Here is an 18025-nt window from a genome sequence, read left to right on the forward strand (position 1 = left end):
GCAGAAATGGAATAGTCCAGATGGATAATAAAAAAATTAGATTAAAGAAAAGACTATTATTGTCTATAAAGTATACAATGTAGAGAAAAAAAGAAGAGCTAACAATTCCAGTTTGTTATATATTTTGAGTATTGTTATCACTAGCGATATCAAGATATAACTTTGTATTTTGCATTTTATGTGTAGATGTATATATATATATATAGATGTACACATATATATACACATATATACATGCACTAGCACTATGACCCGGCAACGACGGGTCTTTAATGCAAGTATATATATATATATATATATATATGCATTTACATATATACTCATATACCTACATATACTTACATATCAATAGATGAAAAGACACTGACAGGAAGTGTTATTCATAAGTATCATCATCATTTCTTTTCTCATGGAATTTAGAAGTCAAAGAGTTTTTATAAAACCAGTTCATGCCAGCCTGTCTGTCCCTTTTCATTTATTGAAAAGGCTGGGGACTTTATGACTTACAGCAGAAAATGGCCGACTTAATAATAGAAGACAGTCAGTGAAACTGCTATGTATTTATCATCATCATCGTCATTTAACATCCGTTGTCCATGCTGGCATGGGTCGGATGGTTTGACCAGGGCTGGTAAGCTGGAAGGCTGCACCAAACTCCAGTCTGATTTGGCATGGTTTCTTCTGCTGGATGCCCTTCCTAACACCAACCACTCCGAGAGTGTAATGGGTGCCACCGGTACATGTGCCATTTATGTGACACCGGTATCTTCCACAACTGCAAGTTTGCTCAGCTTGATGCGTCTTCTTCTCAAGCACAACATAATGCCAAAGGTCTTGGTCACTGCCTCCTGTGAGGCCCAACACTCAAAAGGAACTCAGCCACTTTGCCTCCGTGAGGCTCAACACTAAAAAGGTGCTCTTTACATTCCACCTGCACAGGTGCCAGTTACGTGACACCAGCATCAGCCATGACTACGATTTCACTTGGTTTGATGGGTCTTCTCAAGCACAGCACATCACCAAAGGTCTCGGTCACTAGACATTGTCTTTGTGAGGCCCAACACTCAAAAGGAACTCAGCCACTTTGCCTCTGTGAAACCCATCGTTTGAAAGGGACTCAACTGCTTTACCTCCGTGAGGCCCAACGCTTGAAAGGTGTTCTTTACGTGCCACCAACACAAGTGCCTGTTACGTGACACCAGCATCAGCCATGACTACGATTTCACTTGATTCGATGGGTCTTCTCAAGCACAGCACATCACCAAAGGTCTCGGTCACTAGACATTGTCTTTGTGAGGCCCAAAGTTTGGAGATCATACTTCACTACCTCATCCCATGTCTTCCTTCATCTACCTCTACCACAGGTTCCCTCCACACTTAGGGATCGGCACTTCTTTACATAGTTGTCCTCATCCATATGCATCACACGACCATACCAGCAGTCATCTCTCTTGCACACCCCATCTGATGCCTCTTCTTATGCCTAACGTTTCTCTCAAGATGCTTTACACTCTGTCACACATGCACACTGACATTGCACATCCAGCGAAACATGCTGGCTTCATTTCTTTTAAGCCTATGCATGTTCTTGCCTGTCACAGCCTGTGTTTTACTGCTGTGTAGTATAGCTGTTTGATGAGAGTGTGAATGGTGGGATGACTTCTAAATTCTGTAAGAAAATAGATAATGATGTTATTCATAATTAATGCATCCCCTATGGCTGACTCTCTCTTCTATTGTTTGTGTGTGTGTGTATATTATATACATAGTTATATATGCATGAGAGCATGTTTGTGTGTGTGTGTGTATTGGGTCATCCCATAAGTAATGCGGTTTTTTTTTATGCTTAAATTTTTCAAAATGAAGATAAACTTGAAGATAATCTAAAATATACTCTCCTTCATTTTCTACAATGCTCTTCCATCTATCTGGTAGACTTGCAAGGTCCCTCTTCCAAAATTCACTTGCCCGTGATGAAAAATACTCCTCCAGTACTGTTCTGACCTCATCTACAGAATTCATATTCTGGTTTTGAAGACTGCGGAATAAATGATAATCAGATGGGGCAACGTCTGGCGAATATGGTGGGTGGGGCATTGTTTCCCATTCAAACTGCTCCAGCCTTTGGAATGTCATCCTTACTGTATGTAGCTGAGAATTATCCTGATGGAAGAGCACCTTTCATCTTGAAACCAAAGATGGTTGCTTTTCTTCTAACGCTGGTGTCAATGAATGGTTGAATGACCAAATCCAAGCTTCTCTGCTAGTTCCCCAACAATTACAATGGGATTTTGTTCCACCAGGGTTTGCAGGACATCCTCGTCAAGCTCTACAGATCTTCCAGAACAAGGCACATCTTCTAGGCTGTAGTTTCAGCTGGAACCACCGTTGACACTGGCTTATGCATATTGTCCAATCCCCATATACTGCATTAATATTCCTCGCACTTCCCATTGCGTTGTTGCCTTTATTGAACTCATAAAGCAAAATATGTCGAATATGTCCCCTTGTCACTTCCATTATAGCTTTGAAAAAATAGCTGTTAAAATGGAAGTGCACTCTTCAAAACTTGCACTAAGAATAAGTACAAGATAAAACTACTACCTGCTTTTCTAGCAAGTTGATGCAGGTAGTTTATCCCATTCCCCTCTGACTGTTAGTTCATGCAGTTGAAAAACTGCATTATTTATGGGATGACCCAATATAAATATATATATATATATATATATATATATATATATATATAGGCGCAGGAGTGGCTGTGTGGTAAGTAGCTTGCTAATCAACCACATGGTTCCGGGTTCAGTCCCACTGTGTGGCATCTTGGGCAAGTGTCTTCTGCTATAGCCCCGGGCCGACCAATGCCTTGTGAGTGGATTTGGTAAACAGAAACTGAAAGAAGCCTGTCGTATATGTATATGTATGTGTTTGTGTGTCTGTGTTTGCCCCCCTAGCATTGCTTGACAACCGATGCTGGTGTGTTTACGTCCCCGTCACTTAGCGGTACGGCAAAAGAGGCCGATAGAATAAGTACTGGGCTTACAAAGAATAAGTCCCGGGGTCGATTTGCTCGACTAAAGGTGGTGCTCCAGCATGGCCGCAGTCAAATGACTGAAACAAGTAAAAGAGTAAAAGAGAGTAAAGATATATATATATATATGTATGTGTGTGTGTATATTGGTATGTGGATATGTATGTTTACATTGCCACCATTTGATAGTCGTAACAGCTGTCAGATGTTACATGACAGAAGAATCAGTGTTTTTCACTTAATTTTTTGTAAAGTGTCCATCCTTGTGCATCATACAACAGAAGTGAGATGACAATGGCCCTGAACACTTGAAATGTTTAATTTTCATTGAGGCGTTATGGTTTTTCTGTAGTCAATCAGTAAGGCGTCCAAATGCAGAGGAACCTTTAACCAAACTGTTTTGTGTAGTTTATTGTCACATGACAATGCTGCCAAGATAAGTGATGCTATTTAGTAGGTTTCCATTTATATGTATCTATGTATGTGAGTATATATGCACACACACACACACACATATATCATCATCATCATCCTTCTATGCTGGCATGGGTTGGACAGTTTGACCGAAAACTGGTAAGCTAGGAAGCTGCACCAGGCTTCAATCTGATTTGGCAAGGTTTCAAATGGCTGGATGCCCTTCCTTATGTCAACCACTCTACATAAATGCTCATGCATTTGTGTGTGTGTGTGTGTGTATATATATATATATATATATATATATATGTATATATACACACTTTGTATGTATATATATGTGTGTGTATACACACACATACATACATAAATATATATATAGGTGCAGGAGTAGTTGTGTGATAAGAAGCTTGCTTACCAACCACATGGTTCTGGGTTCAGTCCCACTGCATGGCACCTTAGGCAAGTGTCTTCTACTATAGCTTCGGGCAGACCAAAGCCTTGTGAATGGATTTAGTAGACAGAAACTGAAAGAAGCCTGTTGTATGTATATGTATGTATGTTTATGTGTCTGTGTTTGTTGCCTCGGCATCACTTGACAACCGCTGCTGGTGTGTTTACGTCCCTGTACCTTAGCGGTTCTGCAAAAGAGACTGATAGAATAAGTGCTAGGTGTACAAAGAATAAGCCCTGGTGTCGATTTGTTCAACTAAAAGTGGTGCTCCAGCATGGCCACAGTGAGATGACTTAAAACAAATAAAAGATTATATATATATATATATATATATGTCTGTCTGCCTGTGAATTGAGTGTGTGTGTGTATGTATGTATATATATATATATATACATATATATAACAAAACTGGGTGGAAGGGAAGTGGGACGAAACGACGAATCGAATCGACCCTGACGCGAACGCGCTGTCAGACAATAATGTAATAAATAAAATATATGCATGCATGCAAACATATATGTACGTACATACATCTACATGTATATATTTATTTATATATGCATGTATATATATACATGTAGATGTAGGTACGTACATATATGTTTGCATGCATGCATATATTTTATTTATTACATATATATATATATATACATACACACACACTCACGCACGCACATACATATTCCTTCTAAACTCTTTCATTCTCTCACTGTATTTGCTGGGGGGGAACACATATGCCATAGAAACCGGGGCCCATGAGCCTGGCTAGGCTTGAAAAGGGCGCATAAGAATAATAAGTCCACTCCAGCTGGCAAAAATGAGTTCTACTTGTAATTCAAAGGGCCAGCCTTGTCCCACTCTGTGTCACACTGAATCTCTCTATCATTAGGGATGTGCGTGTCTGTGGAGTACTCAGCCACTTGCATGTTAATTTCACGAGCAGGCTGTTCTGTTGATTGGAACAACTGGAACCCTCGTCGTCATAACCGACAGTCTGCCAGTTTAAAGACTTTCAGAGCAACCACCTTGCTTGCTAATTACATCTTCCAGGTAACAAAAGCTATCAACTACTTCTAGTGAACCATCCAGGCGTTCAAGGAAGTCTGTGTCCAGTGTGTTCATAACGGACACTTCTTCAGTGCATCCATCGCAAATAAAACAAATCCTCCTCCTCCTCATCATCATCATCATCATCATAGCCCCTACCCTGAAATTGCTGGCCTTGTGCCAAAATTTGAAACCAATATGACACTATTATATGTTTGATGGTTGTTATGATTAATATTGATCGCTTGATGATGATTAATATTGTGTTTATGATTAATGACCTTATTGTTTGTTTGTTTGTTTACTTGGACATGTTTGTTAATATTGATTATTCTACCACGAAACCCTTTCAAAGAAACTGACCACACCAGTACATGTAAACAATCGTTTAATTGTTTCACTAATTAATTTCCTTTGAAAGAACTTTTGATGTTAGAAGCTACCAAAGTTTTATATCCACTGAAAATATTATTTTCCCTTAAAAGACTGATGTTGATTATTTTCCTCTTCTTCAGAGATCTTAGTGGATATGGTAAGATCGAGAATGTGATATTAGAATCATTTTCATCCCAAAATGAAGAAATAAAATCTGCCGCATCTTATGCTTTAGGTCAGTTGCATTTCTCTTCTCTTATAGTTTTCTGCTGGCTTTGTGAATACGTAGGGGTCAGTGTTGTGGTAAGTATTTCCAGTAGATTTATATCATCATCATTATCGTTTAACGTCTGCTTTCCATGCTTGCATGGGTTGGATGAATGACTGAGGACTGGCGAACCAGATGGCTGCACCAGGCTCCAATCTTGATCTGGCAGAGTTTCTACAGCTAGATGCCCTTCCTAACGCCAACCACTCCGAGAGTGTAGTGGGTGCTTTTTTTATGTGCCACCAGCATAGGAGCCAGAGGGGGCTGGCATCAACCACGATCAGATGCCGCCTTTTATGTGCCACCAGCACTGAAGCCAGTCAATATCATCATCATCATCGTTTAACGTCCGCTTTCCATGCTGGCATGGGTTGGACGGTTTGACTCAGGAGTGACAGGCCAGGAGGCTGTACCAGCTCCAATCTGATCTGGCAAGGTTCCTACAGCTGGATCTAGGGGGTGCTTTTTCTGTGCCACTGGCATTGGAGCCAGCCAGTCAGGCAGCTCTGGCATCAACCACGCTTGAGTGGTGTTTTTTTACGCACCACTGGCACAGGAGCCAGTCAGGCGACACTCATGTTTTAAACATGATTGTGCAAGATACCGGTGTATAACTGTCTGCTGATTTTAAGTAAAAGGAAAATGTTGTATTGGAGAGGTGATTGTTAAATGTGGAGATGAAAGGGTTAGAAATGAGTATGATTGGTTCTACACTTCATGGGCAGGTGGGTTTTGTGAGATATAAAGGAAAAGGGTCAATCCTTTCGCATTCAAATTATTCAGTCAGATGTAATGCTTTTTCATTCACATTGCTTTTAATTAATCATCGTTTATCTCATAGCTTTCAGATTTTAATGATGTGACCTCACCTGTGCTTGTGCCATGTAAAAAGCACTGCTGAGTGGTTGGTGGGGCAACCATCTGTAAAAATTCCACCAAGGTTGACTTTACCTTTCATCCTTTCAGGGTCGATAAAATAAGTACCAGTTGAGCACTGGGGGTCAATGTAATCGACTCATCCCCTCCCCCAAAGTTGCTGCCCTTGTGGCAAAATTTGAAACCTTTATTATTATTATTATTATTATTATTATTATTATTATTATTATTATTATTATTATTTTGATTATTATTACTACTAATAATACTACTACCTTTTTATGATACTTTCAGGTAATGTCAGTGTGGGTAATTTGACCTACTTCCTGCCATTTGTATTACAAGAAATCAAGAATCAACCTAAAAGACAATATCTGTTATTACATTCTCTAAAAGAGGTAAGTTGAATTTTCGCATACTTTTGAGTCAGCAATTCATAAACTAATTCTTAGTCCCTTCTTGGTATATTGGTGACCTTGATTTCACTGTGAATATACATATTTTAAGTCCTACGCCACCAGCCTGTTGACCTAATTTCTCTGTGTTCAGGGTGCTCTACACTCATAACATCCGCATTGTAACTATTTCAAATATCTTGGTTATTCAAGGAGTGGAAATTATACACTTCAAGAATTTGACTTCATCCAAAACCAGTCTCCATCTCTGGGATGGTGTAAATAATATCTTAAGGCAACAACACAATAATTGCTGGGGAGATCAGTTTTTAGTACGATATACACTTGATTATTGCAATTAAGGATTTTATTTGATTAGACAAAAGATCAATTTTCACAGTGTAACAAGGTGTAGTGGTTCAAATGGAATTTCATCATCATCATCATTTAACGTCTGCTTTTCATGCTAGCATGGGTTGGACGATTTGACTGCGGTCTGGCGAACCAGATTCCAATCTGATCTGGCAGACTTTCTACAGCTGGATGCCCTTTCTAACGCCAACCACTCTGAGAGTGTAGTGGGTGCTTTTACATGCCACCAGCACAAGGGCCAGTTTGGTGGTACTGGCAACGGCCACGCCCAAATGTTGCTTTTTATGTGCCACCTGCACAGGAGCCAGTCCAGCGGTACTGGCAACGACCTCACTCGAAAGTTTCACGTGCCGCCAGCACAAGTGCTAGTAAGGCAATGCAGTAATGATCACGCTTGAACGGTGTGCTTAACGTGCCATCAGCATGAAGGCCAGCTTGTTGCTCTGGCAACGATCTCACTCGTATGGTACTCTTAGCGCTCCACTAGCAACGGATGCCAGTCACCGAATTTGATTTCGACTTCCATTTCACTTGCCTCAACAGGTCTTCGCAAGCAGAGTTTAGTGTCCAATGAAGGAAAGGCACGCATGAGTGGGCTGGTTACACCCCTAGCATAGGCCACAAGGTTATGGCCACACTTCCGCTTGCAAAGTCTTCTGCAGCTCGACATATTTCCTGAGGTCCCGGTCACTAGTCATTGCCTCGGTGAGGCCCATATTGTTATTTATGTTGTTAGCAAAGCCATAAGAATGAAAGGTAAAATACATCTCAACAGGATTTCCTTTGAAAACCTAAAAATAGGAGGCTCTTCTCCCTCGTTTCTGCCAACTCTCAGCTTCCTTGCCACTCAACATTCTCTTAATTTTCCTCCTTTCAAAGCAAACTTTGATTCGTTAAAATAATTGATGCATTGATTTTTCAAATGTTTTTTTTTTTTTTAATTTTTATTTTTAGATAATTAGCTGCCAGTCAGTTAACGAATCCACTGTTGATAACTTGAAACCATATGTAGAAGACATTTGGTATGTAATTACTTTCCCTGTTAATATTTATTGCTAACTAATTATAACCATAACCAAGTATATCCTGCTGTAATTTATGAACCAATTTAACAAATGGAATTTATTTCCTTTTCTACAAGATTTACATTTATATTCAGTCATGTTACTAAGTTTTACATTTAGTTTCTCTCTACATAGTTTGAAATAGTTTTCCTATCCTCTCCCTAATTTTCCTTTCCATTGATCGAAGCATCACAGCTGCTTTGTTAGAAGTCTTAGGCACTGACCGTCTTGAGTATTTTATGTTAACCTATTGTATAATTTGTTTTGGGGATTTGGTTTGCAAGATTCTTTATATGAGTTCGTGTGTTGAAGCATATTCAGTTGTGTCTGGGGAGAGTCATTTTCTCTTTGTGCCTTATAATGTAACACACTCACCGGTAAAATTTCCACTTTTTCCTAAAATTTTCGTTGCATCTTGCAACCTTTTCAATAGTCTTGACTCTGTCCGTTATTTACACTGCGTTCCCTTTTGTTTGTTTGTGCGCATGTGTGTGGGTCAGTGTGTGTGTGTGTGCCTATACATGCATGCATGTATGTATGTGTTTGTATGTATAAATGTGTGTGTATGTATATATGTATGTATAATCCTCGTGAGCAAAGCATATCATTCAGTTTGCTTCGTTATATTAGGTAAACAAATACGTTCCATAGAGTTTCATTGTTAAACATTGGAAAAGATATCCAGCTTTGATAACTGTTGTTCCAACAGAAAGAAAATTTTCAATTCACTAAAACCAATGCAACTCAATTTAACATGAAAAAATTAATCATCATCATCATCATCATTGTTTAACGTCCGCTTTCCATGCTAGCATGGGTTGGACGATTTGATTGAGGACTGGCGAACCAAATGGCTGCATCAGGCTCCAATCGTGATCAGACAGAGTTTCTTGATACTCTTCCTAACGCCAACCACTCCGAGAGTGTAGTGGGTGCTTTTACGTGCCACTGGCACGGGGGCCAGTCAGGTGGTACTGGCAACAACCTCACTTGAATCTTTTTACACATGCCACCAGCACAGGTGCCAGTAAGGCGATGCTGGTAACGATCACACTCGAATGGTGCCCTTTTACATGCCATCGGCACACGGGAGCCAGTTAGCCGCTCTGGCTATAAAGCTGTTTTTATAAAAAGAGAACTTAAAATATAAAAAAAAATCATCTGTTTCTGTTACTTTCATTTTACATTCCTGTCTGCCTATGAAAACTACATCATCATCATTGTTCGACCGTGGTTGAGACAATGGAATTTACCATGCTATGCCAGACTTCACGGTCCATCATGGCATTACGGAGGTCCTGTTGCTGGATGCCTGTATCCCTGGAGATTACATCAGGGTAGGAGAGTGTGCGCCCTTTGGTATCGCGAGGAGATGGCTTCCAGAGGTGGAGAGTAGAAATTACCTCTTTTTCAGCTCTACAACAATGTCCAGCAAACTGGACTCTCCTACCTTTCACAAGAGATGACACAGGTGGTAGTTTCCCATATATTTGTACTTTGGTTGGATGTGCACAAACAAACAAAAGGGAACGCAGTGTAAATAACGGACAGAGTCAAGACTATTGAAAAGGTTGCAAGACGCAACGAAAATTTTAGGAAAATAAAAATAAGGAAAACTACTGTTGCTTCAAGAAGTTCCCAGATTGGCATTATCGTAAAATGGAATAAATCTAGACCTTTGGCCTCTTATATTTATTCCCTGTCATTTCCCCATTAATAGACTCGATTCATTGTATTTTTTCTGTTCCTTTCTCAACCCTCCTTCATTGATTTATTCTCGGTGCTGGTTATTACATCTTCAATCTCTTTCCGCCAGTGACTTTACCAAAGTGAGCAGCAAAGTCTTCAACAGGTCTTAGAACCACTTATATCTTCCAACTCAATATTGACCATGGTATAGCTGATCACCGAGTGGCCTGTGGTCAAAATACAAATCTGAGCTGTCTCAGTTGATGTTTATAGAGTCAATGTTGATGGTCATGGTTCAAATAGATTTCTCGTATCTTGGCAAAGGACCAAAAAAGATATTCTGTTAAATTTCTGCACCTGAAAAAACATTTGAGCGAGGTCGTTGCCAGTGCCGATGGACTGGCTCCTGTGCAGGTGGCACGTAAAAAACACCATTTGAGCGTGGCCGTTGCCAGTACCGCCTGACTGGCCCTCGTGCCAGTGGCACGTAAAAGCACCCACTACACTCTCAAAGTGTTTGGCGTTAGGAAGGGCATCCAGCTGTAGAAAGTCTGCCAGATCAAGATTGGAGCCTGGTGCAGACGTTAAATGATGATGAATAGTATTAGTAGTAATAATAATAATAATAATAATAATGATAATAATCACTCCTTGATTTTTGTTCATATCATCACAGGAGCTCTCTCTCTTACTTCTGATATTATTGATCCCAGACTGGAAAGGTTTATAAAATCAGCTTCCAATGTTTCAATATTTACTTTTCAAACTGATTTATTTATTTTTGTCCAACTAGAATCCCTCATTTTTGAGAGGTGAGTAAGGAAAGGATGGAAATTGTTCAGGGACTTAGTTGCTTACCAACCACATGGTTCTGGGTTCAGTCCCACTGCGTGGCACCTTGGGCAAGTGTCTTCTACAATAGCCTCAGGCCGACCAAAGCCTTGTGAGTGGATATGGGAGACAGAAACTGAAATAAGCCCGTCATATATATATATATATATATGTGTGTATGTTTGTGTGCCTGTGTTTGTCACCATCGCTTGACAATTGATGCTGTTGTGTTTATGTCCTCGTAACTTAGCGGTTCAGCAAAAGTGACTGATAGAATAAGTATTAGGCCCAAAAAGATGTGAAGCTGCTCACTTGAAATCAGAGAGAGAGAGAGAGAGAGAGATAAGATGTGGTTTTGTTCAGAATGAAGATAATTGTTTTAATGTGTTTCTTAACAAGAAAGTTTATATTTTGAACTTGAGGTTAAATATTATAATTCTTAAAATGAATATAAAAAGTATTTGTGCCACATAAAATCCACCCAACAAACTCTGTAAAGTGGTTGGCATTAAGAAGGGCATCTGGCTGTAGAAGCCAAGCCAAAACAGATGACAGGAATCTGGTGCAGCTCTCTGGCTTGCTAGCAATAACCAAACTGTGGTGGCTGTTGTTTTTTTTTTTTAATTTTGTTAAAAGTTTGTCTGAAAATATTTCAAAGAATTGTTGCATTCTTTTCGAATTTTACAAATATTTCTTTTTCTGGATTTTCTCAAATGTATTATTTTTATTTCCAACAGGTCTATGTTATTTGCCCATTGTGAATGCCCTGAGGAAGGAACACGAAATGTTGTATCAGAATGTCTAGGGAAATTAACTCTAATTGACCCTTCAACGCTGTTGAATAACCTTAAAAGTTATTTAGATTCTCCCTCCCCCTATACAAGGAGCACTGTTGTTACAGCTGTTAAATTCACCATATCAGACCAGGTAAAACACACAATTTATACTGTTATTTGCACTTAGTTATAATTTACTTTGTTCCCAGTAATTAATTAAAATAAATAAAATTAATTTCAGGCACAAGTATGGCTGTGTGGTTAAAAAGTTTACTTCCCAACCCCATGGTTCTGGGTTCAATCCCTCTGCATGACACCTTGGGCAAGTGTCTTCAACTATAGCCTCGGGCCGACCAAAGCCTTATGATTGGATTTGGTAGACGGAAACTGAAAGAAGCCCTTTGTGTGTATGAAGTTGTGTATGTTTGTAGCTCCTTGTCTTGGCATGATGGTTGTAAATGAGTATCACTGTCGCACAAGGGGTGTCATTCACTTCTAATATTCTTCAAGAACATGTCAGGTCATGGGGAAACACTACCTTGCTTGGAAACAGGTGAGGGTTTGTGACAGGAAAACATCTGGCTTTGGAAAAATCTGCCTCAATGTAAACCTGTCCAACCCATGCAAGTAAGCTAGAGAAGAGTTTAATGATGATTAATGAATCCAGGTCCCAATAACTTAAATCTTTTGTGTTCTAACACTATATTTGCAATGTGCCAATCTCCAGTTCCTATTCCTACCTTTTATAGACAATTCCTTTGGCTGGATTTCAAATGCAGGGGTGTAGAATTCTTAAGCATTGGCACCACAGCATCAGGAACAAATACTCTTTGTTCAGAGTAAACCGAAGGAAATAGTGGGGTAACTGAGATCTAAAATCGACTAGCCTCTTCCCCTCCCCTCAAAAATTTCGGGCCTTGTGCCTAGCGTAGAAAAGAATATTAAGTAATAATTTTTTTTCTTGTTTCATTTTGTTAATTTTATTTTTTTCGTTTTCTCTTTTTAGCCACAAGGAATCGATTCCTTACTTCGAACATATATTGGTGATTTCTTGAAAACATTACAAGATCCCGACTTAAATGTACGCCGAGTTGCTCTGATAACTTTTAATTCTGCTGCACATAACAAACCTTCTCTTATTCGAGACTTATTGGATTCTATTCTTCCACATCTTTACCATGAAACAAAAGTCAGAGTAAGTCCATTTTTTTTTTTTTACCTTTTATTTGGCTTCAGTCATTAGGTTGTGGCCAGGCTGGGTTACTGCCTTGAAGAATTTTTAATCGAATAAATCGACTCCGGGACTTCATTTTTTAAAAACCTGATACTTATTCTCTCTTTTACTCTTTTACTTGTTTCAGTCATTTGATTGTGGCCATGCTGGAGCACCACCTTTAGTTGAGCAAATTGACCTCAGAACTTGTTCTTTGTAAACCTAGTACTTATTCTATCGGTCCCTTTTGCTGAACCGCTAAGTTACGAGGATGTAAACACACCAGCATCGGTTGTCAAGCAAGGTCGGGGGGGGGGGGCAAACACAGACACACAAACTTATACACACACACACACACACACACACACATATATATATATATATATATATATATATATATATTAATAATAAATATTAGGGAATGTCTCAAAGATGTGCTGAAATAAGACATGAAACGATCGTAGTGGTTATTTATAATTGTTAAATTTCTAAATTTATATAAATTATTTTATGTATTGGCTTAAGTCTTTCTTTGTTTGATTTGCATAATAGTGGTTTTGTCTCTAATTTAATATTATACATATATCATCATCATCATCATCATCATCGTTTAACGTCCGTTCTCCATGCTAGCATGGGTTGGACGGTTCGACCGGGGATCTGGGAAGCCAGAAGGCTGCACCAGGCTCCAGTCTTATCTGGCAGTGTTTCTACAGCTGGATGCCCTTCCTAACGCCAACCACTCCGTGAGTGTAGTGGGTGCTTTTTACGTGCCACCTGCACAGGTGCCAGGCGAGGCTGGCAACGGCCACGGTCGGATTGGTGTATTTTATGTGCCACCGGCACGGAAGCCAGACGAGGCGGTGCTGGCATCGGCCACGAGTCGGATGGTGCTTTTTACGTACCACCAGACCAGGGATCCTGGCTGGTTCAATTCAATTTCGATTTCGCTTGCCCCAACATGTCTTCGCAAGCAAGGGGGTTGGCATGGGTGCCTGTTGTACGGTCAGATTGGTGTATTTTACGTGCCACCGGCACGGAAGCCAGTGGAGGCGGCGCTGGCATCGGCCACGAGTCGGATAGTGCTTTTTACGTACCACCAGACCAGGGAACCTGGCTGGTTCAATTCGATTTGATTTCGCTTGCCCCAACATGTCTTCGCAAGCAAGGGGGTTGGCATGGGTGCCTGTCGTACGGTCAGATTGGTGTATTTTACGTGCCACCAGCACAGAAGCCAGTGGAGGCGGCGCTGGCATCGGCCACGAGTCGGATAGTGCTTTTTACGTACCACCAGACCAGGGATCCTGGCTGGTTCAATTCGATTTTGACTTCGATTTCGATTTCGCTTGCCCCAACATGTCTTCGCAAGCAAAGGGGGGTTGGCATGGGTGCCTGTCGTCGGATGAGGTTCTATATCGACTTCGCTTGCCTCAACAGGTCTTTGTGTCCAAGGGAGGAAAGGCATTCATATATATATATATATATATATATACACATATATACATATATACGACGGGCTTCTTTCAGTTTCCGTCTACCAAATCCACGCACAAGGCATTGGTCGGCCCGAGGCTATAGTAGAAGACACTTGCCCAAGGTGTCACGCAGTGGGACTGAACCCAACCCGGAACCATGTGGTTGGTAAACAAGCTACTTACCACACAACCACTCCTACGCCTGTTGTTTTTTTGTCTGTCTTTTTTTGCCAGAAAAATGACATAATTGTTTATTCTCTGCTTTTGTGTAAATACATTGAAAAAAACAAGTGTGTATAATTTTTGACTCTCCCTCATATGTATGTATGTGTCCACGCATGCATCTTTGTATCTGGATATGAGTCCTTCTTTCTATATAGTCTCTTTCCTTTTCAATGCACTTGGTCCAGTGGTCCACAACCATGCATATTCCCTCCAAGAAGAAGGTTTCTGGTTGGTCATGCAGCCATTTATGCACTGCTTCCTTCACATCATCCGTAGGAAATCAATGACCTCATAAACCATCTTTGAGTGGTCCGAAGATATGATAGTCAGAAGGAGCAAGAGAAGGGTGTTCCAGCACCTCAAAACCCAATTGGTTAATGGTTTTAACGGTCTGGGTGGCCATATGTGGGTGTGCATTGTCATGCATCAACAAAACTTTCTTCGACAATAGGCTTCGGTGCTTGGTGCGAAACAGCTGTAGTTAAAAAAAAAAAACTGAGCATTCTCTCCTTAGCATTCTGTATTATTTCTGCTCTGTGTAAATGTAAATTTATTTGTCTCTATACATATGTACCTGTTTATGCTTATACAGGTGTTTATCATCTGAATATACTTAGTTGTTTGTATGCAGTAATCCCTCACCATATCGTGGTTCACCTATTACAGTTTATTACTTAAGCTTACGCCGATTCCTCGGTGGTGTTTTGCGTTTATAATGAAATAAATATTTCATCATCATCATCGTTTTCCGCGCTAGCACGGGTTGGATGGTTCGACCAAGGTCTGGGAAGCCAGGGGCTGCACCAGGCTCCAGTCTGATCTGGCAGTGTTTCTACAGCTGGATGCCCTTCCTAATGCCAATCACTCCGAGAGTGTAGTGGTGCTTTTTACGTGCCACCGGCACAGAAGCCAGTCGAGGCGACGCTGGCAACGGCCACGTTCGGATGGTGCTTTTTATGTGCCACCGGCACAGGTATCACAACTATTTCCATTGATATTTGTTTCGATGTTCATGTACATGCACTTGACTCAACAGGTCTCCTCAAGCACAGCGAGATGTTCTGGGATCCAAGGTACTTTGAATGGGCAGGGGCTATGCGGGACTGGTGCCGGAAGCATCCAGGGTCTTTGCAGTCACAGCACATCTCCAGAGATCTCAGTCCTTCATATATATATATATTATAAAAATAATTTTTAAAAAATGTACAGTACTTAAGCACTACACTATATGCCCATGAGCATATAGTGTAGTGGTTAAGAGTGCAGGCTACTAACCCCAAGATTCTGGGTTCAATCCCAGTCACTGACTTGAATAAATAATACTAACATCAGCAAAAAATACCTTAGGAATGAGAACAGAGAACCCCAGTAAGTGTTTGGCTTTGAAATTCCACCAGGACACCTGATGAAGGCTGGAGAGTACATCAGCCGAAATGTGGTGACAACAAACAAGGTGAGGACACCTATCCATCCAATGTAAATATTATATTTACAGGAGTGGCTGTGTGGTAAGTAGCTTGCTTACCAGCCACATGGTTCTAGGTTCATTCCCACTGCATGGCACCTTGGGCAAGTGTCTTCTACTATAGCCTCGGGCCGACCAAAGCCTTGTGAGTGGATTTGGTAGACGGAAACTGAAAGAAGCCTGTCATATATATGTATGTGTGTGTCTGTGTTTGTCCCCTCCAACATCGCTTGACAACCGATGCTGGTGTGTTTACGTCCCCGTAACTCACAAAAAAACAAATGACTGAAACAAGTAGAAGAGAGTACTGTTTCTACTTTGCAGATTTTCACCTATCGCCAGGAGATTTTGGAATGTAACACCGGCGATAGTCAAGGGATTACTGTATATTTATCTCTCTCTTTATATCATCATCATTGTTTAACGTCCTTTTCCATGCAGGCATGGGTTGGACGATTTGACTGAAGGCTGGCAAACCTGATGGCTGCACCAGGCTCCAATCTGATCTGGCCGAGTTTCTACAGCTGGATGTCCTTCCTAACGCCAACCACTCCGAGAGTGTAGTGGGTGCTTTTACATGCCATCAGCATAGGAGCCAGTCAGGGGGTACTGGCATCGACCATGCTTGAATGGCACTATTTACATGCCACCAGCATGGGACCAGTCAGGTGGTACTGGCATTGACCATGCTTGCATGGTGCTTTTTACGTACCATGGGCATGGGGCCAGTCAGGTGGCACTGGCATCGATCACGCTCGAATAGTGCTTTTTACATGCTATATATACATCATCATCATCATCATCGTTTAGCGTCCGCTTTCCATGTTGGCATGGGTGGATGGTGGAACTGGGGTCTGGGAAGCCAGAAGGCTGCACCAGGCCCAGTCTGATCTGGCAGTGTTTCTACGGCTGGATGCCCTTCCTAACGCCAACCACTCTGTGAGTGTAGTGGGTGCTTTTTACGTGCCACCGGCATAGGTGCCAGACGAGGCTGGCAAACAGCCACGGTCGGATGGTGCTTTTTACGTGCCACCGGCACGGAGGCCAGGTGAGGTTGGCAACGGCCACGATCAGACAGTGCTTTTTACGTGCCACCGGCGATCTATATATGTATATATTCTACACACGTACTTTTCCCATTTGTCACAATAAAAAAAAGACATTGATGAAGAAGTAAACCAAGTGTAATTGCTGATATTGATCTGTCACATCAAGGAGGGTCAGAACTGACCTTTTGCGAGTGCCGGTGCCATGTGAAAAGCACCCGGTCCTCTCTGTAAAGTGGTTAGCATTAGGAAGGCCATTCAGCTATTGAAACCATGCCAGAAAAGAACAATGGAGCTTGGTACAGTCCTGTAGCTTGCCACTGTTACAATAAAATAAGAAACAAGTCAGGGGTAGAGAGTGGGGGACATACCTTTCCCTAGGGCTCTAGTTGAATAGTCACAAGCCTGCATGTTGCTACTACTACTACTACTTCCATTAACCCCATCACCAACACCACCATTATGACCACCACCACCACTACTACTACTGCTAAGGTGTTTTTATTAATATCTATTTCACAGAAAGAACTAATCAGGGAAGTTGAAATGGGTCCCTTCAAACACACCCTAGATGATGGACTTGACATTCGTAAGGTAAGTGACTTTATACCATCTTGAGATGTTGGGGGCCCCTTACAATGTAAATGGGGTTAGCTGTATCCAATGCAAAGTTGTGCTTGCAAATCACAGAACTAGATAAATTCTATTATTTCGATACCTTCACAGGAACGTGGTAATATATTCTATTACGTAGAAACTGGTTTGAAATTGTCAATAATAATAATAATAATTTCTTTTATTTTTTTGAAAATGATTTTTGTCAATAATAATAAAAACAATTTTAAATTCTTCCCTTTTCTGGGTTTTTTTTTTTTTTCACAGGCTGCATTTGAATGTATGTACACCCTTCTGGATTCATGTTTGGATCGAATTGATATCTTTGAATTCCTTAATCATGTGGAAGATGGTTTAAAGGATCACTATGATATCAAGATGTTAACCTACTTGA

General features: G+C 40.8%; 1 protein-coding gene across 1 annotated transcript in view; it reads left to right on the forward strand.

The window, feature by feature from the left end:
- LOC115209274 (cullin-associated NEDD8-dissociated protein 1) overlaps positions 1-18025 on the forward strand; it is an 86926-nt gene that overhangs the window by 59998 nt on the left and 8903 nt on the right. The window contains exons 25-31 of the mRNA XM_029777581.2: positions 5462-5556; positions 6760-6863; positions 8187-8254; positions 11554-11743; positions 12599-12787; positions 17539-17610; positions 17899-18025. The exon at positions 17899-18025 is cut by the window's right edge and continues 45 nt beyond it. Coding sequence (XP_029633441.1) covers positions 5462-5556; positions 6760-6863; positions 8187-8254; positions 11554-11743; positions 12599-12787; positions 17539-17610; positions 17899-18025 — 845 coding nt within the window. The remainder of the gene's footprint in view (positions 1-5461; positions 5557-6759; positions 6864-8186; positions 8255-11553; positions 11744-12598; positions 12788-17538; positions 17611-17898) is intronic.

The sequence above is a fragment of the Octopus sinensis genome, linkage group LG3 (genome assembly GCF_006345805.1).
Source record: "Octopus sinensis linkage group LG3, ASM634580v1, whole genome shotgun sequence".
Lineage (NCBI taxonomy): Eukaryota > Metazoa > Mollusca > Cephalopoda > Octopoda > Octopodidae > Octopus > Octopus sinensis.